This window comes from Schistocerca americana, chromosome 1 (assembly GCF_021461395.2).
Source record: "Schistocerca americana isolate TAMUIC-IGC-003095 chromosome 1, iqSchAmer2.1, whole genome shotgun sequence".
NCBI classification, from domain to species: Eukaryota; Metazoa; Arthropoda; class Insecta; order Orthoptera; family Acrididae; genus Schistocerca; species Schistocerca americana.
Window position 1 is genome coordinate 783,517,600 of NC_060119.1, and position 25,715 is coordinate 783,543,314.

A 25,715-nucleotide genomic window follows, 5' to 3' on the forward strand; every position below is an offset into this window, starting at 1 on the left:
ATTTATAGCAAAGATGATGTTCTTTCTAACAAAGAAAAGGTCTAATCATGATTGATACGAAAAATCCACAGCACACTGTGACTTCCTTGTCATACAATAGGGTCCTCATGACAGTTCTCGTGTTTTTAGTAGCCCAAATTCTGCAGTTATAAATGCTGGAATACCCTTTGAGTGTGAAGTGGGTTTTGTCAGTCCACAACACATTGGGCAACCAGTTGTCATCTTGCCCAACCTTTTGAAGTGACAACCAGTTGTCATCTTGCCCCACCTTTTGAAGTGCCTTTGGCACAAATGCCTTCCACGTCACAATACTGGTGGCTAACAGTTCATAATGATGCTGGAATTTTTACAAGTGACTCTGGGAGGTATGCCTTAATGCTCTCCATATGTGGTGCATGGAATGCTGGTATGATGTGTGACTTCACAAGCACTGACTTCACCATGCAGAGATGAGCTAACTTAAGTCTCCAGTTCTTGAACTGTCTGAGTAGCAGTAGCACTTGTGTGTGGCCATCCACTAAGGGGCCAATCATCTAAACAACTCACGCCTTTGAACTTCATGATGATTTTCTTCACAGTAACACTTGTTACAGGACTTTTATCCGTTTGAATGCTCTTCTAATGATGACAGAATCAAGAAGGTGCAGTAGGAGGTTCTCCATTCTAATCATAATGCTTCACAAATAGTGCCTGTTCTCGTAAAGTTAACATGCGACAATTGCTGGCACATATGACTCCCTCTCTCACTACAGCTCATTTTATAAATGATTCTCATGCAGAAGGGATCAATAGTGCATTGCTGACCAGTGCCACATGTTGGCTGGTTTTTAAACAAAACCCCATGTCATTTCAACATGTGCTTCAAATTTTACCTCTAAACCTACATTATTCCATGAATTGTGCATTTTAAAATGTTCCTGGACTCCTGCATCACCCTGTATAATGTGTACATCTCTAAATGTGATAAGAAAACTCAAGGAGTATTTCTAACAATGGAAAACCCAGTATGGAATAATTACCATATTATGAACGGATAGACTGCTACTCACCATACAGAGAAGATACTGAGCTTCAGACAGGCACAACAGTCTTTTTGTTGTGCCTGTCTACAAATCAACATCACCTCTATATGGTGAGTAGCAGTCTATCCTTTTCATAACACTGTCATGGAGAATTTCTGACAGAACTTTTCTTTCATTAAAAGAAGGCAGTCTGCTAAGACATTTGAGGTGTTTATTGACAAGCTAGTATATGATGTACTTCACAAAATATTTTTGTTACTATTTTGCACAAAAAATATCCCCTAGCATTTGTACTTGTATGAGGCACTTCAGTTCTGAAAACAGTCTCCTTTTTATGTGATGCACTTTTACCAACATTTCTGCCAGTCTGCAAAGACATGCTGGAAATCAATTTTTGAAAGGTCCTTCAGTATCAACCAACAACCTTCGTTACTGTTTCTAATGATAGAAAAAGCTTCCCACAAAGATAGTTCTTCATGCTACAGAAGAGAAAAAAGTAACATCGGGCTAAATCTGGACTGAAGGGAGGGTGAGGGAGGCACTTCACGCTGAATTTTACAAGATATTCAGTAACAATATCTGGAATATATGACTGTGCATTATCATGGTGCAGCATCCATCCTGTTTTACAGATGTGTGGTCTTCTGAGCCTGATATGGACTTTCAGAGTTTCCAGGACATCCGTGTACTACTGTCCAATTATTTATGTATGTGGAGGCACAATATGCTGAATAAGTATTCCATGAATATCAAATGAGATGACTGTAACTTCCCAGCAGAAGCAACATTTTCTCTGCTATTTTGAGGTTGATAATTAATGTGTTTCCCCTCTGAAATTTGCTGTTTGCTCCCAGAATCAAAACTGATGTAGCTACATTTCATCAGCAGTGATTATCTTTGAAAGAAACTGCGGAAGGCAATACTGAACATGTCTCAGCTTTCCTACCTTTCACAAGTGGAAGCCAAGAGTGCCAACAATGAAACTAGTACAGTATGTTTTTCATGCTTTAAACTAACAGAATCATAAGATTAAATTCTAGCACAAGAAATTATGACCATAAAAATTTGGATAATTCTTTATTGAATAGCCATTGTAGTTTAGAAGCATCCTGTATAAAATAGTTTAGGTATATATTTTCATGTATCTAATTTTATAAAATCATCTCTTTCAAACTTACCCTGACACCAACAAACTGCTCATGTAGTATAACCCATGATAGCAGGTACACACAGGAAACATTAGTGGCAAATAAGGCCATCACATCAGTTGCCAGAAGGATGCGTAGTGAATGAATGTACATATAATTTGTTGCTACCCACAGGAGACAGAAGAAACTGCATCGTGTCAGGAACCTAGCTGCACAGTCAACAGTGGTTGTATTGATCTTGAAAAAAATTTTGTACACAAAATTTCTGCACAAAAATGCTGCAGATAAAAACATGACATATGGTATTAGTTAAGATAAGTAAAAAAATGTCTAAAACTGACAGTCATCACAACCATTAAAAAGAAAATAACTGATCTAGTGTTTCTTTTCTATATTATTATTACTATACTTATGTCAAAGATGTAGCACATAATAAAGTTGGAGTATTTTTGAAAACAACTCCAAATAAAACACCCTTCAACTCATCTTTGCAAGGAATAATACCAGAAAACTCAAGAATCTGCACAAAGTTTGATTTTTTTGTGTTATTTTCTAAAATGTCTGAATAAACTATTTGGTAATGAGTCTGTAACTGCTTTATCAACAGTAGATACTCATACATGTATCACATGGAGTACCCCAAGGTTCTGTCTTAGGTCCCATTCTGTTTTTGTTTTACGTAAATGATCTGCCTCTTAATATTGAGTGTCACTCAGTTTATTTCCAGATGACACATCTTTAATCATTGAAAGTAACAGTACTGATCAAATTCCACAAATTGTATTAAATACTTTAGAAAGATTAGATGCCTGATTTGATTTAAATGGGTTAAAACTAAATATGGAAAAGACTCACTTAATGCAGTTTAAAACAAAACAAGAAAAATTAAATGATATTTAGGTCAGTCACAGAAACCAGGATTTGCAGAAAGCTAGCTGTGTGAAATTCCTAGGAATGCAACTAGATAAAAATCTATCATGGGGATCACATATATAATACCTTGCAAACAAATTAAACAGCCTAGCATTTGCAATGAGAATATTGTACAATGCTACCAATATAGGCATAAGAAAAGTAGTATATCATAGCTACTTTGGGTGAGTAATAAGATACGGAATTGTATTTTGGGGTAACTCAAACCATATGTGTTGAATACTAAAAGTTTAGAAAACCATCATTAAAAATATGCACAATGTGCATGTTCATAATAATCAAAATAATAGTAACATAGACCTACCATACCATAACACAAAAGAGCCATAAACACCTTAGCTTGAAATTTTATAACAAACTCTCAAAGGCTGTGAATGGACTAGCAATGAATAACTTTAAGCAAACAATAGAAGTGTGGCTCAAATGTATGCCATATTACTCACATGATGAGTTTCTAAACAGCGACACAAAAGAGATATGCTACATGAAACAAAAAACTGCTATATGAATTATACCTATGCATTTGTGACAGTAACGCACCAACAAAGACTTTTTAAAAGAATACGTAAGATGTACCATAAATATATCGTGATACTACTGTATGTGATACTATTGCATATTTAACTGTTATGATGTATTATTGTTATTATTATTATTACTATTGTGAATGAATAATTGTTGTCTTATCAATATTACTTTAGCATGTGTATCTGTTTGCCCTGCACAGGCACAATTATGTACAATAATAATTATTGTAATTTTAAAAAAAAGTATTGAACACTCTGATGATGCCAATTGTATGGAAAACATACTATTCCGTTCTATTCTAAATGGCTCAGTACAGATGCAAATAAAACTAGTAAGAAAAGAGAAGACAGCTCACACAGCTGAGTGCTGATCATTTCTGACAAATTAAAATGGACCCCTATTCCAACAAGTATTTGTTTCCAGATATAAGTTCATAGGACTCTTTTTTAGTTTTGATCAATACTCTCTCCCAAAAGAGTTTGGGACACTATTTTTAAACATCCTATACATCATGAGAAGTGACTGTGGCAACGAACAGAGGAATTCTACAAATTTAAATGGCCATAAAGCACCTTTTTCTGATAAATGTGAATTGGCCACAATGCTGTGGCAGATTTTGATGGAGAAGTAACTGGATTATGAAAAGTTATGAAATCAAGGGAGTCAGGGAGGAGAACACTATGTGAGATGAGAATGACCGTATCAATTGCAATTGGACATATGTGTGTTTGATATTATGGAGCTTCGTTGTTATGGGAATAATTTTAGGACAAGAACTGCATGTAAAATAAAATATACAAAGGAAAATCATTACAAAAATCCTACTCAGCCTGCTGGAAGGATGATGATGCTTTGTAACTCTCAGATCTTACTGTAGAATATTAGGATTTTTATGAATAATCAAATACATTAATCAGTCACACCTTGAAGACATAGATCTGGTTTGACAAGCTTTCTTTCTTAAATGAACTATTAATATGTGTTTATATTTATCACATATCCTTCATTTACGATTTCTAAGTGGCTCTGCTTCACACACTCAAAATTATATATAAGTGTTATTTGAGGATAGTAGAATGTGTGTGAGAGTGTAAGCCATAATTTAATTTCACTTACTTGTAAAACATTAACAGTGTATAAATTATAAGGTACCCTTTCTTTCTCTTATAAGCTGTACTCATAATGACAAATTATACAGGTGATTTATTATATTTAGCAATAGTCTGTATCACTGTGCATATTTTTTGCTCCAGTGAAGTACAACATATAGCAACCAAAATTATGCAAAGATATAGCAAGCAAAATTATGCAATGAATGTTACTTCCCTAAATTGGTTTGTGCTTACCTGCTGTAAAGCCCTTGTCCCTAAAATTTCTGACACTTTCTTGTAAAATACTGCCAGCAGATTTACATTTCATTGCTGAAACTCTGCATACAAAATATAATGGAAAAAATAGAACTGTCCAGTTAGTACAGAACCATGTTGTAAAAAATGGAGCATCATAGGGAATTATCTGAAAAAAATTGGAAAAAAAAGTCTTCAACAAACAAGAAAAATGTTATTTCTTTGTTATAACTATTTCTATAGTCTTGATGGTGATATTTATTGACATATGAATATAAAACATCATATGTGTCTATGTTTTAAAAAAATCTTGTTTTACCTGTAAGCTTTAAGTCTATGTTCTCTCTCACAAACATGTATCTTATTATGAAGGAAAATCTTAACTAATCTGAAGAAAGTAAAGGGCCACAAAATCAGAAATTAGCTGTTTTTATAGGATTCTTGCTTGTCATATTAACAGCCAACTACTTTATACCTTGGTATGACCATTATTCATAAAAGGGCTTACCCTTTCCCTAAATTGGTTTTAAATAAACATCTTAATTAGTAAAAAAGCAGCAGCCTTGAAGAAAGGCTGCTACATCACTAAAAATGAGATAGGTTTAACTGATGAATTACTATATGTCTGTAAAAGAGTAGCTCAGATTATTATTAAAATTCTATTGATATTCTGTGACATTATACAACTGATAATTGCTGAATTCTATTTGAGAATATTCCAGTTTAGATTCAGATTTACTGTTACTTCAGGGATTCACTTCAGAAAATTCTTAGTTGGGTGGTTCTATAGGAATTTAATGGATAGATGTAGTTTGGCTTCTTTTGACAGCATGTTCACTGGAATGTCCCCTTATGGAAGGAGTCTTTTATACTTTAGACTAAAATAAAATAATAAAAGCCATGGAATATCTATGAAAAGATAAATGAAGATCTGAAGCCTGCAGCTCCCCATTGATAATGCAGTTGCTCAGTAAGTAGTGAAGGGAGAAAGTGGAAGACATGGGGAAGCAAGACCAGAAAAGATATAGAAAGGTGACACTAGACAAGAATCATAATGGGAAGTGGAAATCCAAAATTAAATATTAGGGTGTTTCAAGTATTTTGAAACTAATTAATGAAAATAAGGTTAACTAATGAAAACAAATCAGCACTGTTAACAGTTACTTCCATTCATACATTAGTCAATTCAATGATGTGAAAGAAGTTATACATTAATGAAGTGAAGCAGTCTACCATGTTATGGATGCAAAATAATGACACAAATTATTTGCAGAAGAATGGAAAAATGTAGAAGCTGACCAAGGTAAGATTAGTTTGGATTCTTGAGGAATGTGGTATCACTCAAGGCAATACTGACCCTATGACTTGTCCTAAATGATAGATCAAACAATGGCAAAACTAAAATTTAGGATTTGCAGATTTAGGGAAAACTTTTGACAATATTGAGTGGCCTACATTCTTTGAAATTTTGAAAATAGCAGGGATAAAATACAGAGAGTGGAAGGTTATTTACAACTTGTACAGAAACAAGATTGTAGTCAACAGAGTCGAAGGTCACAAAAGGGAAACAGTGGTTAAGAATGGAGTGCAACAGGGTTGTGGTCTGTAAGTTTTCAATCAATATGTGTGTTACAAATAAACTACAAATCTGCTTTGTAGCAGTCATCAAACTCCTGACTAAATGAAATCATCTTAAATCTTGGTTCAGTGTCAACATCTACTAAACCAGCATTCTGACAATTTGGAATTACAAGCAGAATTTATTATGCATCGACAATACATCAGAAAAGAGGTCAGTCATTACCATGTGTCTTCATGTGAGGCTGATATTAAGTTCACACCCTGATATTCAACCAACTGATCAAAATATTATTTCAAAAAGATTCAGAATATATTGACAAGATTGCAAAATACTATGTCTGAGTTTTTTATGTTCCCTGGAGCCACAAACTGCACATAAATCTCATTGCTGTACTTGCAATGATGTCAAGTGTAAAGCTACAGTTCTTGTCACTGCCAGGAGCTCACAAGCAATACCTCAGGCAAATAAACAGAGCAACCACAGTAGAATAGGCTCCATAATAAATTTTCATAGCCAATGAAGATATTTCTAGTCTTCAGAATTACCTTCCTACTCAACTTTACTCAAATGCACAATGATGGATGCTTCTTCATTTATAAATCAATCTAGCACAGGGTTTTCCTATTAACCAAATGATTTTTATTGAAATTCGAATCAATAAAACAGCAATAAATCTTATATCCTCTCAGATTTATTCCTGATGTTATTGAATCTATACACTGTGCAAGCTGTGAAGGAAACAAAGGAGACATTTGAAAAAAAATTAAAGTTCAAGGAGAAGGAATAAAAAATTTGAAGTCTGCCAGTGACATTGTAATTCTATGAGAGATGACAAAGGACATGGAGGAGCAGTTGATTGGAATGGATAGATGAAAATCAGCAAAAGTAAAACAAGGGTTATGGAATGTAGCTGAGTTACATTAGATTATGCTAAGGGAATTAGATTACAAAATGAGACACTAAGAATTATAGATGAGTTTTGCTGTTTGGGTAGCAAAATAACTGATGATGCCCAAAACAGAGAGGATATAAAATGCAAGGAAAGAATTTCCAAAAAAGAGAGTTTCTTATCATTAAATATAAATGTAAGTGTTAGGAAGTCTTTTACAAAGGTATTTGTCTTGAGTTTGGCCTTGAAGGAAAGGAAGTGAATGTGGATGATTAGCAGCTGCAACGTAACAACCTTGAATGCTTATTGGAGTATGCGATATGCAATTTTTAATGTATTACTAGTTGCACAGCATTTATTGTATGACTCAACACATGGTATCAAGTATTGTACTTTTTTATGACTACAATTGAAATTTTTTTATTCATTATTCATTGTAGTATGGAAGAATAAATTGGAGATTACATACCAGCTGACACTGAACACATCATGTCATCAACAAAACTGCAAATTTTAATAATGTGCTATAACATATTCCCAAGTTTATAATGAGTTATACCAAAATTGTCAAATCTAGAGGAATAATAATGCAGTTTTTTTTAAGAATTGCAGAATAGAGCATAGAATTGTCAAGACTGTTTACAAGTGCACGACATAAAGCAAGTAGTAACTTTCCAAACTAAAGAATGTTATTCTTGAGTGAGAACACATGTTATTAATCGAAATAATTGTGATACATAGTAGGAAAAATAAAGTTTTTTAGAACTAACAGTTTACAATCAACATTTTTTTTAAAAATTTTGTGTGAAAAATAAACATTTTTACAAACGTGAAATGTATTAATCATTTTCCTCATTATTGTAAAACATACTGTCACACTTAAGTTTCTGTGAATAGGTAACAAATTTTTATAATTGTGTAGGTTTCCATGGCCACAGTCAATTAATGTACAAGTTTTCTGGGTTTGGTTCCATGTTGTATTTCACTGACAGAAATAAAAAATCACAACACCAAAAAATAATTAATATAAAGTAATGAAATTTTGAAAATACATTTGTCTAAGTAAAATATTTAAGTGATTAACATTATCAGAGTGCAAATTATTGTAAGCACAAGACAAGATATTGTAAATGTGAAATGCTGGTACATTAATAACCAGTGTAACTGTCAGAATGTTGAATGCAAGCTTGCAGACATGTATGTGTTGTTTCCAGAATTAGATTTTCACTCTGCAGTGGAGTGTGCACTGATACGAAACTTCCTGGCAGATTAAAACTGTGTGCCAAACTGAGACTCAAACTTCTGTGAAGTTGGAAAGGTAGGAGACGAGGTACTGGCAGAAGTGAAGCTGTGAGGATGGGTCGTGAGTTGTACTTGGTTAGCTCAGTTGGTAGAGCACTTGCCCGTGAAAGGCAAAGGTCCCGAGTTCGAGTCTCGGTCCAGCAAGCAGTTTTAATGTGCCAGGAAGTTTCATGCATGTGTTGTGTTGCACAGATGCTGGAAATCAAATTATGGGATGAAGTTCCGTGCCTGTTGCATTTGGTCAGTGAATACAGGGATGGTTAATGCCATTTGTGGATGATGCTGCAGTTGTCCCGTACGTTCTGGATTGGTGAGACATATGGTGAGAGAGCAGGCCAAGGTAACATATTGACATGCTGTAGAGCATGTTGGGTTATAACAGCAGCATGTGGGTGAGTGTTATCCTGTTGGAAAACACCTCCAGGAATGCTGTTCTTGAATGGACATTACATTTTGAATCATCAACATTGACAGACAAATTTGCATTCAGGGTGCACGAGATAATCAACAGAGTGCTCCCACCGTCACATGAAATTGCACCCCAGAACATCTCTCCCGCTGTAAGTACAGTATGTCTAGTGTGCAGACAGGTTGTTAGTTTCAGGCTTTCAACTGGTCTCCTTTTAACCAACACATGACCATCACTGGCAATGAGGCAGTAGCCCTATTTCAGGATCTTGTTCAAATTCAGTGAGGTGTCGATAATGGCTCTTTGTCACCTTAAAAGCATGTACGACTAACATCAACTCACTACATCCAATCTCATAGGTAACTGATGCTCATGCAGAGTGTACTTAAAGCAAACCTGATTTGTACCCTCACAGTAGTGCTATTTGCACTGCTCTTATGTGGCTGGCTTGAAATTTGAACAGACATCATCTTTCAGATGTAGAAACACACCTACCAAATTTTATTTATATTGTACAACTCCTTTTTGGCACTGCTATTTTTTCCCATCAGTGTATATAGCATTTTATAATATAATGTAATACCATACCCAAAAGACTTTCATGTCATGTAAGTTTTTATTGTAAACTGCCTATTGGCTTCTGTCTCGGGCTCTTCTGCCGATGTTCATCTAATGATATTACTGACGTTTCGCCATCATGAATGGCTGGCATTGTCAAAGCTTCACCGACCACTGCCAGCATTGGAGGGTGAAGCTTTGACAATGCCAGCCACTCATGCAGGCAAAACGTCAGTAATATCATTAGATGAATGTCGTCCCTGAGGCAGAAGCCAATAGGCAGTTTGTCAACAAGTGGCCACGAAAGCCTTAACAATTTTCTATTTTCATTGTAACTTTACAAAAATAACTGTTTTAATAATGACTTTGGCATCATGGCTTGTTATGTTTTTCTATAAGGGCTGGTGCAAGGAAAATCAGCTAGTTCTTGTCAGTACAGTTATGGCTAAGGTATTCATTCAATCAAAGATTGGACTTGGATTAATCAGAAAAATGGAATCAATGGTTGTGAAAAATTGTGAATTTATCTCCTGCATCAGAAATAACTAAATTGGAAGAATATACACAATTAATGTCAAGTTATTATTTATGATCAAGAAGCCTGGATTTTTTTATTCTCCATGGAAGGTAAGTAGTAATGTCATTTTTGTTCTAAAGATAACCAATTATCTAATAGCATGTGGTGATATGTTTTGGGATAATGTAACAATAAAGTGGTACAATAAGCTATATTTTTGCAAATTTCAGATACTTTACTATTGAAACAATAGGATATACACTAATCAGCCAAAACATTATGACCACTGACCTACTATCAATATAAACCCATCCCAGCAATAGCAGCATTCCCTAGTGAGGAATGACTGCTAGTCAGACACATGTACAGGGCACGTAGTTACAGTGAACGTGCTGTTCTTGCATAGAATGGGGAAAGTGTATGATCTATCTGAGTCCAACTGACTGCAGATTGTGATGGCCCAGAGGCTTGGCACAAGCAGTTTGGAAACTACACAAGTTGACGGGTGTTTGCAGAGTGCCATGGTGAGTGTCTTCAACACATGGTGAAACCAAGGTGAACTAAGTCCAGACATCATGGAGTTGGACAGCCACCCCTCATTGCAGATTTCTGATGTTGTATGCTGGGCAGACTGGTAAAACAGCACAGGTGGTGAACTGTGGTGGAACTAACATCAACCTTAAGTGTGTCTCACACAGTGCACCAAACTCTCCCAACAATGGGCCTCCACAGCTGACAACCTACGCATGTGCCATTTAACACCATATCAGCAACTACGACTGAAATGGGCACATGGGCGGAGAGAAGCTGGCGGCTGCTCCATTACGCTCTGGGGCACATTTACATGGGCATCTGTGGGTCCAGTAGAGCTTACAGAAGGCACCATGATGGCCAAGAATTATCATACACTGGTTGCAGACCATGGGCACCCTTCATACCAATCATGTTTCCCTATGGCTGTAGCATTTTTAAACAAGATAATGCACCATGTCACAAGACCAGGAGCGTGATGGAGTGATTCAAGGAACACAGTGTCAAGGTTCAGCTAATGTGCTGGCCCACCAACTCATCAGATCTGAAACCAACCAAAAACATCTGGGATGTGAGTGAACGTGTTGTCAAAGCTCATTGACCACCACCTCCCCAGAATTTATGGGAATTAGGTGACTTGTGTGTGCAGATGTGGTGTCAACTCCCTCCAGCAACCTACGAAGGCCTCATTGATTCCATGCCTTAATGTGTCACCACTGTTATCCATGGCAAACATGGACATACCAGCTACTAGGTAGGTGGTAATAATGTTCTGGCTGATCAGTGTCAGGCACCACAATGGCAGCCATAACAGACAGTTGCTAAGATGATGGGGGTAATCATCGAAAGCTTGAGGATTTATTCTGAAATGAAATCGGAAGAAGTCCAAGAATGTTTTATACAAGTGTGTAATCACAGAAAAATTCGTTCTCAATCAGATAGTTATGTTAGACAATTCAAACAAGAAGAGGTTAGAAGCTTTTGAAATGTGGTACTGCAGAAGAAAGTTGAATATTATACATGTGTATCAAGTAGGTAATGAAGAGGTACTGAATCAAACTGGGGAAAAAAGGAATTTGTAGCACAATTTGGTTAAAAGAAGGGATCAGTTGGGAAACATCCTAAGACAGCAGGGAATAGTCGGTCTGATAATGGAGAGAAGTATGAAGGGTAAAAAAGTGTAGAAGAAGAGCAAGGCTTGAAAACAGCAATCAGACTCAAATGGGTGCTGCAGTAGTTATGCAGAGATGAAGAAGTTTGCCCAAGGTAGAGTAACATGGAGTGACATGTCAGTCAGTCTTCAGTCAGGAGACCACCACAACAACAACAAAACAATTTAACTGAAACTGATTTGTTATACTGGTAACAAATACCATTCTATAGTAAATTAACTGGGAAGTGAGTGTGAGAGTTTCCATATCTTCGAAGTGATCTTTGTAAGATGTGCAGTTGTCTTCTTGATACAGTACATCTACCATGCACTTTCCCTGAATGAGTGCAATCTTTATTTTAGCTGCATTGCTCCTGAAGATAATTTGCAACAAAGTGACATACTTTTAAGTGCAAAGCAAGCAAGCCATCTGAAATAACTGATTAGATTATTTGTGTGTTGACTCCAGTTTACCTTGTTATCCAGAAGGACATTATGGAATTTCACATTTACTGTTTTATTTAGTACATGACTATTAATGTGATCCATTTCTGTTAACTGCAGTATGCTTGTGTCATCACCAAACATTACAGTTTTTGAATAGTCCTTCATAGGTTAGGAACCGGAGAAGAAACTGCACTGAACATGGTGAGAATCCACATTTTATACTCCCCTAATCCATTTTTAGTTTAATTTACATGGCACAGTTTGTTCATTTTTATGCTGTGCAAGTATCTTTTTGTCTATGAAGCAGGATGCTATTAGTGCCATAACATTCAAGTTTCTTCAACTAGAATTTTATGTCTCGAACATTATACCCTTTTGCAAGGACTCAGAGGTCCAAACTATTGCCTATACTATCATTTATATTTAAGTAATTAGCTTAGTAATCTTGCTCCCTGAGAGACAGTTAATCTGCTGATCTCCACTTATTCTATCATTTTACTGGTTATAAATTCATCCTTTTTTGGTAAGGCTTCTTATGTTTGGATGGAAGCAGAAGATACTAAATAAGTAATTTCATTTTAATCCATGAATTTGTCAAAACTTCAGTATTTTCTGTTGCTATCAGCTGCATCAACTTAATTTAATGTACTCTGCAGCTCTGTTTTTTGAAAGAATTTATCCAAAAAAATAATCCGGTAACAATACTGGAACTCATTAGAATAGAGTGAATATTGCATAGATTATATGCTGCTGGTAGAAAGTATAAACAGCTTCACACAAGAAATATTCTGTGCTACATATGCAAGGCAGAATAAGAGGTGTTACATCTGCCACAAACATGTATGATCATGCATTTTTCCTGAGATGTTCTGTAACCTCTGGAATGATATACTCATACTTCACCTCAGGCTTTTCTAATGTTCAAAGAAAGATACTACCTCCACACAAGGGTGTGAAGGTTTCTCAAAAGTGTGCCTGACATCACCCTCAGTTGTAGAAATGAGACAGAGGCCCAACCTTTTGCCTGCATAATCAATCATTATTACATAACTGTCTTAGGAATCTTGTCCCCCAAAGAGGTTAAATGGCATGCAAAAATACTGAATTATAAACTTGTTTTCAAAATACAATTTACCAGGTAGTGATCCCACAAACATATCTGTACCAGTTCCAGCAATCTGCTTCCATTACTCCTACCTTACAATAAGTCCTTTTTGGTCTTGCTAGTCCATTCATATTTAAATCAGTTCTCAATATAACAACACTCCCACTACATATAAAACATCTTCCACCAACCTGTGACAGAGAAAGTCATAATTGTCAGAATCCACATAGACTGTCACCTTCTCTACAATTTCTGTTCAACATTTTACGTTCACACAGCCAACATTGCAAAAGCTGTGGAATAAATGCAAGATTTTTTACTGTGAAATTTCTGAACTAATTAGATGAAAAATGTGAGGAATCCATGAACTGTAGTAGTGAGAGTCTGCATCCTATTACTCATGTAATTTGGCATCACAGCCACATATCTTATAGAGCACAAGCTGCAGAAACCACTGGGAACAACAAGAAACTTGCTTGAACCATGTAAACTGAGGAACCCACTGTTAAATATCCTACTTTATGGCAGGTTTTTCAACAGAAGTAGCTGTGCCAATATTGGGAAAATTATTTCAACTCTGATTTACATGTGGCAAGCAGTAGCTAAATACCCTAGAATCAAAATTTATTTTCCCAACAATTTTAGACAAATATGGCAAACTGATGAATCACTGCAGAAGTAAATGAAATGGATCCTATCTAAGAAAATGTACTTTAAAATAATAAAAAGACAATTGACAGCACATAACTACACACACCTGATGTGGAGCAACAAGCTGCTGCACTGCTGAAATGTTGGGTGGGCCATATCCAAATGGCGGTGGTGGCTGCCCCAGGAACAAATATTTGATGCAGTGTGTTGCTCCAACCCATGATGCAGTGACGCACACGGTCACACAAACACCACAGTATATCTGATGGATAGAGAAAATATTTCATTACTTTGTTAAAACTGCAAGAAGAACTTCAATTATTTGTATATGTAATAAGTTAATTCTTTTTACCCTGATCAAATGATACAAAAAATGTATGGTAATGAATGTGAAACAATTGTAAACTTCTTGCTGTTTGCACCCTCATGTTTCTGTTAAGCATAAAAAAGGATTTGCATGCCATTTGGAAGCTTGTCTCTGCAACGGTTCAGTTACAAATATGATAAATATAAGAAAAGAAAAAATGAAAATAATTCATACCAGATTGCCACACAATACTGTCCTCTTGTGTTTCAGGAGACAGAAGCAAAGAAAAGCTATTTTGCTCTTAATCACTTACTAAATTGTATCACAAGGGCAGATAAACTACTTACTCTAATGAGAATTTCTACATTGTGTTTCAATTAACTTTGTAGACAATGACATTCTGAATCACACAGGTGCAAAAGCAGACACAAGTAAAAGTTGTCTCTTATGAAAAATTAGTGTAGAGATAAAAGCTGAAATGGAGACTCTTAACTTAGTTAGCAACTGAAATTGTTCAGAATGAAAGAAAGTAATACCACTGATTAATCCTTGACACCAAGTAAAAACAATAATGACTACAACAGATGAGAATACTAGTCAATTTATATAAAAATAGGAGGGATTTAATTCCAAACTGAGGACAAATTCAGTTTCATATTTGAAAATTACATTTCACACACTATATAAATATTTGCTAACATTGAATGAATATCCATTGGTTGGAATTTGAGACTTAGAAGCTGTCAGGGCTAGAATGAGGCTACTGTGAACGTTGCTTTACTGAGGTTTAGCACTGTTCATAAGTCTTTGTAAACTGTGGCTGGGTAGTGTGCTAAGGGGAGGGCTGTTGAAAGTATGCTACCATGTGTTGGTATCCTCAGACATTGGTATTCTATTCCAGGTGACAGTTCATTGAGGAAACTCACGCAATGAGTTTAGGCCTTCAGCATATCCAGATACATCTATGCTTGCAGCTTACCACACAAAACTGGGTTGAATAGACACTCATTTCAACCTTAGAAACCTAACCGTTTTGCCATTTTTATTCAGGTACAACAGGTTGCAAAACTTAAAGATTTGAAGACAGGTTGTTGGAATGGAGTAAAGGAACATCAAATGAGATATAGTATTACCAGAGGTTTGCCATACAGAATAAAGATAAAATACAATTTCAATCAAGATATACGTTTCATACAGAGGAACAGAACAGAAAGGTAATTCAGGGATAAATTTTATTGTAAAAAAGAAAATGAATACTGATGTTACTGATGTTAAATGAATCTCAGCTAGTAAAGCAAGAATTGTAACAATAAACAAAAGATGTTCAACTCCAAACATATAAATTTATCTAGCAACATGTTCACATTTTTGACAAGGACATAGAAGAATCGTACAAAGAATAATGGAAACCGATGATGGAGCAAATCCAATTACAAGTTGATAATGTGGGAATTTAAAGTAAAAGCAGGACAAAAACTAATATATGTTGTTGAATGGATATGATACCAGAAACAGCAGAGGTCATACAACAGTAAAAATTGAAGAGAAAACAATGTTATTGCCTTGCATGCTATCAGGAGAAAATAAACAGGAAATGGTCTTGACAAGGAGAAAGCAGAATTAAAGATGAAATTGATTGCATTTTATCAAACAGTACAGAAATTATACAGGATCTGATTAATTTTTTATTTATCTATACAATAGAAAGCCATGATTCTTGGCCACAATAAATCTGACACCAACTGTATTGTAACTGTATTTGCTGCTTTAATTCACATGGACATATATCCTCTCTACTTAACTCATTGTCAGTAATTTGGTTGTAAAATGACAAAATCATCTACCACTTTTAGTACGTCATTTACCAATTCTGTTTCCTCAGCATTATCTGATTCATTATGGCAACATTCCATTACCTTTGTTTATCTTACAACTTCTGTTCAAGACACTATTCATTCTGTTTTATTGACCTACTCCTTTCCCATCCCTGACAGATGTACAATGTCATCAGCAAATATCAAAGTGTTTATTTTTATGCCATTAACATTAATTCCCTTCCACATTTCTCCTGGTTAAGACACTGGCCACAGCATTATCTTATCAGGTTTATTTTGTGAAAGAAAAAGTGGAAATACAACTGGTAGAGAAGCTGTTTAACTTAGACAAGGGCTTCCATTTGACAATTCTTGAAAACATTTTATGTCGTATTTTTGCTCTTCATCAAGGAAAGGTTATTAATCTTTGCTCTGTGGTGTTCAACATGGTGAATTTGTGTCTGCTCTATTTTTGTCTACTCTTTGCTCTTGCAATATTTCATTTCAATCTCTGATGCATAATTTTGGTTTAGGACTGGCACTGATGTGGTAACTGTGTTTTCTGTAATGCTTGTGCATTTTACAAAACTATATGATATTAGGGGGAGTTGTGGCACCCTGAAAATATTCAAAGTTCAGAGTTGGCATGGTCCCACGGGCTGCTTGGTAAGCCGGGGCTCATCAGAAACCATGTGGTGCTGAATATCAGCTGGAGCGAGAGGGGTATCCCCAGCGTTTGGTCCAGGCCCACTGCATGTCTGGGAATTCCATGTTGATGCTGTGCCAAGGACTGCACTTTGTGTCGATGAAGGAGATTTGTATGCCGGGATTGCCAAAGATGGCAGACTCTGTGAAACCATAATGGCAGACATTTCACAGTTCATGTAGAAATTAATAATAGCCAGAGGAATCATGATACCATAAAAAGAAACATGTACATCACCATTATTTGCACAATGATTCTGATGGTATAATTAGCTTTTCAATATCTTTATTAGTTTAAAGTTTAGTATCTGACTGTAAATTATACAAGTAACACCCAGCAACGAATTTCCAAAATCTAAACAGTTCATCCATTTTGTCGATTGGCATGTCTTTAGAAACCTATTAGTGTAAACATAAATTGGCATTAATTACAGGCATATAACTTGAATAGTACATGAATTATTGAAGACCAAAGTGGCTGATTACTATTGATGGCGTCAGGCCATAAGTACTCCACAGTTATACGAAAAAAAAAAAAAAAAAAAAAAATAATGGTAGCAGCGTGCTCATAAATATATTTATTCTTCTATGTCTTTGTTTGTATCTGATGTACACTATTCATGAAAAAATTGGTCAAATATTTACTGTGTTTCAGAAAGCACAGCAGCATTAGGCTACTGGCCTACTTTTGTTTCTATTCCTTTGATATATGTTTATTTAACCTGTTTATGTATTTAATAATGTGTGTTACGGCATGTTTATGGCCCAACCATAGGAATATTTATTTAATTTCAAGTTATTTACATGTGAATCCAGTATTTCATGTATGTTTCAATATGTTTGTGAGTGTGCGTTGGCTTGGAGACATGGTGGGAGCGTTCTAGCGCTCGTTAGTATGGTAAGCAACTACCAAAGTCAATGGAGAGACTGGATGGAAGTGGGGCAGGAGGATTGGGTGTGCACAGGACATGGGGAGTGCGGGACAGGAAGACGTGATGGACAGTTGCAGGAAATACTTGGAGAGTGTCGAGCAGTTTAAGCATGGTCACGGGAGACTTGTGCACTTGTGAGATTTCCGTGGCTTCTGCAGTGAAGACATAGTATGCATTTAGAAGTGAATATCTCGCAAGCTATGTTGTTGCTAATAACTAATTACGTGAAGTAGGAATCTATTGTTTCCCTGTTATTCAACTTATATTTTATTTAATTGCTGGACCATCGACAGCAGTAAGTATTTACAGTAATAAACAGCATGCTTAAAGGTACTTCTGATGTCGTACTCATCATTTAAAGTCATTAAAAATAGTACCTGCAGATTTTATTTAATTGCAATCTTTCATTTATAAATTTCTGTTACATTCAAAATTAGCAATTGCCAAGTGATAGGAACCTTCGACCATTCAATTCATGTTTATATTGATTTGTATACTGTAGACTCATCAGTATTTGGCTTGTAATGAGGCAACTACATATCCCAGCCCCTAGACAATGAAACCAGCCAAAACTTTTAATATTTCAACCCTGTGTCTGAGGGTACACAGTTGAGAGCCACCATTAAGTTTTTGAAAGCTGGTAACTATATGGCCTTGAATAACATGATTCTAGCATATCAGAATATAAATAGGCACAATTGAGCAAGAGAAGATACAGATATCTTAAATGCATGCCTGGAAAATGATGGCACTTTCTATCTTCTGTGGAAACATCCTGGATCACATATAACTTCTGGTTAATATCATAGGTTGTAGCCTTCTCCCATTCTCTACTTATTTAGATGACATGAACATGAGCCAGCACTGACTCTCAGAAACAAGTCATCACTAGACTGGAAGGATGATGCATGTTTAAAGATCCAAGCAGTGATTTCTAAATGAATTCAATAGTATTTTTTAAAATTTCCTTATCTCACAGAGTTAAAGTATTTAACTGACCACCGAGCAAGGTGGCGCAGTGGTTAGCACATTGGACTCACATTTGGGAGGACGACAGTTCAATCCCACGTCCAGCCATCCTGATTTAAGTTTTCCGTGATTTCCCTAAATCGTTCCAGGCAAATGTTGGGATGGTTCCTTTGAAAGGGCATGGCCGACTTCCTTCCCCTTCCTTCTCATCCGATGAAACCAATGACCTCTGACCTCACTGTCTGGTCTCAACCCCCCACCTCCCCCCCCCCCCCCCCCCACAAAAAATTATATATATATATATATATATATATATATATATATATATATATATATATATATAAAAAACTGACCATACAATAAATCTGGATTTTTATCTTCTGTACAGTTTATATGTATTATCTATGTACATGTGAAAGGGGTTGCAGTGTCACATCTCAATAAAAAACTTGCAACATTTAGTAACATAAAGGAACTGTGTTTGAAGTTTTGAAAGAAAGATGAGCAATTACTGGAGACATATATGCAAAACACACACACACACACACACACACACACACACACACACACACACATATGCACCTCATAGAACAGTTCAAGATGGGAGAGACTTTCAAAGTTATATGTCTCTGTAAAGAACCTTCTAAATAAACAGAAACTATTGTGCAATAGATGCAAAACAAGATAGATAGAGAAAAATGCTAAATCAAATACATCTGGCTATCAAAAAAGCAATGCACAAAGCCTTTAACAATTAACAAAGTAGATTCCTGTTAAGAAATTCTAGTCATATACAAAGACGGTGAGTGGATTCAAACTTAGTGTACAGACACCCATAGAATACACAAGAATTCATTCTTGCACCACTATATAGATGAGTAACATAGATATTAGTGTCACTTGCATTGAGAAACAGATGAAGTCACTAAAACTGAAAAAAGCTACAGGACCAAATGGCATCCTATCAGTTTCAATACAAATTTACAGTTGATTTAGCCCTTCTTTTAACTATGATATTTCCACAAGTTCTGGTACCATCACAATGGTATAGAAGTTAGTACAGCTTGATAGTATGCTGTTGGCCACTGGTTCAAATCTGAGCACCAGGCATTGTTTGTTATTTTCTATTTATCATTTCTGGAAGTATAAATTATCATCTTTCCAGCACCTTCCTGAATTTGCACTAGAACTGCACCTGTCCCACAACCACTAGCATTAGTATGAGTTCTATCTCAGCATTCTCACCACACAATGACAGACCTGAAGAAGATGTTAGCATCTCCTTAAAGAGAATGATATATTTTCTTGTTTCTTGTTCCAGGAAAATTAGTCATCTCTACACAATTGTTATTGGTACAGAAGCCCCTTATGGGTGACCAGTAATATGAGCTCATTCTCAAATGTGTCTGGACTGATATGGAGTCCATCACCATTCACTAGGTTCCCCAAGATTATTTTTCTTGTGTGATGGAGAGGCACTTTCTTTGGTTCAGGCAGAGACCAACAGTCTCAAAACACTTCAACACCATTCTCAGTCATCTTAGAAGTTCTTCAAATGTCTTTGAAAAATAAGACTTGTTATCTGGCAAGATAAGTAAGTACATTGTTAATCATATGTTTGAAGATGGCTGGAGTGTTACACAGTTCAAATGACACAACTTTAAACTCACAGAGCCAGTCACAAATTGTGAAGGCAGTCTTTTCCCCATCAGTCTAATCAACTTCTTTTGTCAGTAACCTGCCTGTATGTCGATACTTGAGAAATATTTTCCTTCTTTCAAGCAGTCTGTGGTGCCATCACTGTGCAGCAAAGGATAGAAATATTTTTTCATGATTTTGGTCAATCACTGTTATTCAAGCAATAAACACTACATCTACATCCACATCCATACTCTGCAAGCCACCTGACGGTGTGTGGCAGAGGGTACCTTGAGTACCTATATCGGTTCTCCCTTCCATTCCAGTCTCGCATTGTTCGTGGAAAGAAGGATTGTCGGTATGCCTCTGTGTGGGCTCTAATCTCTCTGATTTTATCCTCATGGCCTCTTCGCAAGATATATGTAGGAGGGAGCAATATACTGCTTGACTCCTCGGTGAAGGTATGTTCTTGAAACTTCAACAAAAGCCCGCACCGAGCTACTGAGTGTCTCTCCTGCAGAGTCTTCCACTGGATTTTATCTATCATTTCTGTAACACTTTCATGATTACTAAATGATTCTGTAATGAAGCATGCTGGACAAACAGCGCAAACTGGGTTTCACACGATCACCTTTTTCGAAACCCATGCTGATTCCTACAGAGTAGATTTCTAGTCTCCAGAAAAGTCATTATACTCAAATATAATACATGTTCCAAAATTCTACAACTGATCGATGTTAGAGATATAGTTCTATAGTTCTGCACATCTGCTCGACGTCCCTTCTTAAAAACGGGGATGACCTGTGCCCTTTTGCAATCCTTTGGAACGCTACGCTCTTCTAGAAACCTACGGTACACTGTTACAAGAAGGGGGGCAAGTTCCCTTGCATACTCTGTGTAAAATCGAACTGGTATCCCATCAGGTCCAGCGACCTTTCCTCTTTTGAACGATTTTAACTGTTTCTATACCCCTCTGTCATCTATTTCGATATCTACCATTTTGTCATCTGTGCGACAATCTAGAGAAGGTATTAAAGTGCAGCCTTCCTTTGTGAAACAGCTTGGGAAAAACGCATTTAGTATTTCAGCCTTTAGTCTGTCATCCTCTGTTTCAACACCATTTTGGTCACAGAGTGTTTGGACATTTTGTTTTGATCCACCTACCACTTTGACATAAGACCAAAATTTCTTAGGATTTTCTGCCAAGTCAGTACATAGAACTTTACTTTCGAATTCATTGAATGCCTCTCGCATAGCCCTCCTCACACTACATTTCGCTTAACATAATTTTTGTTTGTCTGCAAGGCTTTGGCTATGTTTATGTTTGCTGTGAAGTTCCCTTTGCTTCCGCAGCAGTTTTCTAACTTGGTTGTTGTACCACGGTGGCTCTTTTCCATCTCTTACAATCTTGCTTGGCACATACTCATCTAATGCATACTGAGCAATGGTTTTGAACTTTGTCCACTGATCCTCAACACTATCTGTACTTGAGACAAAACTTTTGTGTTGAGCCATCAGGTACTCTGAAATCTGCTTTTTGTCACTTTTGCTAAACAGAAAAATCTTCCTACCTTTTTTAATATTTCTATTTATGGCTGAAATCATCGATGCAGTAACTGCTTTATGATCACTGATTCCCTGTTCTGCATTAACTGTTTCAAATAGTTTGGGTCTGTTTGTCACCAGAAGGTCTAGTATGTTATCGCCATGGGTCGGTTCTCTGCTTAACTGCTCAAGATAGTTTTCAGATAATGCACTGATAAGATTTCACTGGATTCTTTGTCCCTGCCACCCATTATAAATGTTTGAGTCTCCCAGTCTATATCCAGCAAATTAAAATTCCCACCCAGAACTATAACATGGTTGGGAAATCTACTCAAAATATTTTCCAGAGTTTCCTTTATGTGCTCTGCCACAGCAGCTGCTGAGCCAGGGGACCTATAGAGACATCCAATTACCATGTTTGAGCCTGCTTTAACTGTGACCTTCACCCAAATTATTTCACATTTCGGATCTCCGTCAATTTCCTTCGATACTATTGTACTTTTTATCACTATAAACATGCCTCCCCCTTCACTGTCCAAGCCTGTCTCTGCGGTATACATTCCAATCTGAGTTTATAATTTCATTACTGTTTACATCTGGTTTCAGCCAACTTTCTGTCCCTAGTACTAAGTGGGCATTGTGACCGTTCATTAATGAGAGCAGTTCTGGGACCTTTCTATAGATGCTCCTGCAGTTTACTATTAGCACATTAATACTGTTATTCCCTGTTGTGTTTTGCCTACTACTACCTTGTCATATCCCAGGAGGCATCTTGTCGGGCCTAGGGAGGGAATTCTCTAACCTAAAAAACCCACATGTGCACTCCACACATACTCCGCTACCCTTATAGCCGCTTCCTGCGTGTAGTGCACGCCTGACCTATTCAGGGGGAGCCTACATTTCTCCACCCGATTGTGGAGGTCGAGAAATTTGCACCCCAGATCTCCACAGAATCGTCTGAGCCTCTGGTTCAAGCCTTCCACTCGGCTCCAAACCAGAGGACCATGATCGGTTCTGGGAACGATACTACAAATAGTCATCTCAGATTCCACCCCACGAACAAGGCTTTTTCCCTTCACTAGCTCCGCCAACCACCCGTATGAACTGAGGATGACCTCTGAACCCAGACGGCAGGAGTCATTGGTGCCAACATGAGCAACAATTTGCAGTTGGGTGCACTCAGTGTTCTGTATCGCCACCAGCAGGGCCTCCTCCACATCTCAGATGAAGCCCCCCGGCAAGCAGACAGAGTGAACACTGGCCTTCTTCCCCAACCTTTCCGCTATCTCCCTAAGGGGCCCCATCAACCGGCTAACGTTGGAGCTCCCAATCACTAATAAACCCCTCCCCCTGTGTGCCTGCTCGGACCTTGCTGAAGGAGCGGCCACATGTCTGCTCACAGGGTGAGCGGGCAATGTCACACGGCCAGCCACCACATTGACCCTCCGCCTCGTGCACCGTGAACGCTGCTGAATCCGCCACTCCCCTTGGGGAGAGGGTGGCCCAACCGTGCCCGGTACCCAGGAAGATGTCTAGACAGCAGGGACCATGGGTGAAGCATGTAACACCTGGGGTGTACCATGCGACACATCAGACTCCCCACTGCCGCTACACTCTGAGACGGCAGCCTGAAGACGGCTGACCGCGGCCATCAACACGTTCAGCTGTTCGCGAACAGTGGCCAGCTCCTCCTGCATCCGTACACAGCAGTCACACATCCTATCCATCCTAAGAAATCAATTTAATGTAGAGAGTTAATCAACTTTTAACTAGACTGCTAATTCACTAAAGGCGGCTGATAGCTGACTAAACTGTGGTTACTACACACTTCTTGTTGAAAACAATGAAAATGAGCACTACCTGTCTCTGGACTGTATTCAAAACAAACGCTAGCACTACTGACACTATGGCTGACTAAAGGGACTCTCTCTGACTGTATTCAAAACAAACACGAAATCTATGGAACACTATTACCAGTACTCGAAAATTAAAGCTTCCTAAAAGCATAAACGCATGGAAGAAGAAGTGACAAGTAAGAAAAATACCATCACATAAATGTTAACAACAAAGTACAATTGTAGAAATTTCACATATAAGTGGATGGCACATACCAGCAGATAAAGTTTACACATTCCATCCACCTTTTGGCATAGCCCTTCTTGGGCTATACATGTCAAGAGTTCAAACCGCACTTAGGTGACTGTTTTGCAGTTGTCCCACAGCTTGCCTCACCTGTACGTGATTATGGCACTCTATGCATGTGCCATGTTACATATGTAGTATGTTATGTTACAGTAATGCAGTGTATATAATTAGTTGGCTATTTATGTTACCAAATAATAGCCATTTTAAGCAAATACTTTTTTATCGATATACAATAGAAGTGAGTACAACAGTGAGCGATGTTAAAGCTGTAAAAATTCTTTAGAGGTAAACTGTAGTAATGCGAACCACTTTGTATTGGTAGCTATCGATACGTAGGTAATCGCTAAGTACATTATTTATAAACATATCTGAAAGCATTAATATACGTAATCCTCTTTTAACTGCTGTTGTTAAATTTTATAGAAATCAATGGATGTGTAATGTTTCTAGACACATTAATACATGAAGTACCTCTTTAATACAAAATGAAAGGCAATTACGTACATATCAATAGCAACCTATCTAGAGTAGTCCACATTACTATCACTTTGCAAATAGAAGTTTTGCTGCTTTAACATCACTCACTGTTGCAGTCACTTCTATTGTATATTGATAAAAATGTATTTATTTAAAATGGCTAGTCTTGTGATATCATAAATAACCAACTACATATATACAATGCATTACTGTAACATGGTGCCTGTAGGGAGAGCACCATAGTCACGTTTTATGTACAGAGAGGCCAGCTGTGAAATAACTGCAAACATGACCTCAATGCAATTTGAACTCTTGATGAGCGTAGTCCTAGAGGGACTATGCCAAATAATGGCTACTTACATGTGAAATGTCTACAACTGTATTTTGGTGTTAACATGAATGTGATTCTGTTCTAATTGGTTTCTGTATTACTTCCATCACTGAAGATGGTCACTCAGTGAGCAAAATCCAGATCTGTTACAATAAACATTAGTTGCAAATGATGCTGTGCCTTCTTTCACCAAGTGAATTAAGAACTGTTATACTGAGCACTTGCAGGTCCCAGAAGTAGTTAAATTTAAAAAAGAATGGCTATTACTCACTGACATTGTTTCTCTGTCACACCAGGTCCTATTGGTAGTTCAACAGTTGCTTCTTCCTCTGTATTGACTCTAGTGGTAATGAAGCACAAATCTTTGGTTGCTACTGCTCTTTTTATGCATATACCATTAGGGATGTTTTGTGGTTGCTTGTGACTGTTAGCAACCCATAGGTCCTGACCTCTCCAAATGTTTATGAGTATCACTGGCCTGGCATAAAGATTTCTTTTGAGAGTGTGAGTAGCTTTTAGCAACTGACAAAAACTTCAGAATTTAATGGACCACTCAAACATTTCTCATTGACGATGGTAGGATAATGTCTTGAACTGCATCCAGCTGCCCAGAGCAATCTTTGTTATGTGTGCACATTAGAATAGCTTTGTCAATGTAGGGCTCTGATATTCCACAGTCTGCGATTGCTTTTGAGGGCTTCCACAAGTCACGTAACAGAGAATAACATAATGAT

The 25,715-nt window shown here is 37.0% G+C and overlaps 1 protein-coding gene across 1 annotated transcript in view; it reads right to left on the reverse strand.

Moving 5' to 3' along the window:
• The window catches only part of LOC124594204 (putative thiamine transporter SLC35F3), a gene marked incomplete at its 5' end in the record, with an annotated part of 324,621 nt that overhangs the window by 222,831 nt on the left and 76,075 nt on the right, over positions 1–25,715 (reverse strand). The window contains 3 exons of the mRNA XM_047132567.1: positions 2,201–2,379; positions 4,978–5,146; positions 14,225–14,380. Coding sequence (XP_046988523.1) covers positions 2,201–2,379; positions 4,978–5,146; positions 14,225–14,380 — 504 coding nt within the window. The remainder of the gene's footprint in view (positions 1–2,200; positions 2,380–4,977; positions 5,147–14,224; positions 14,381–25,715) is intronic.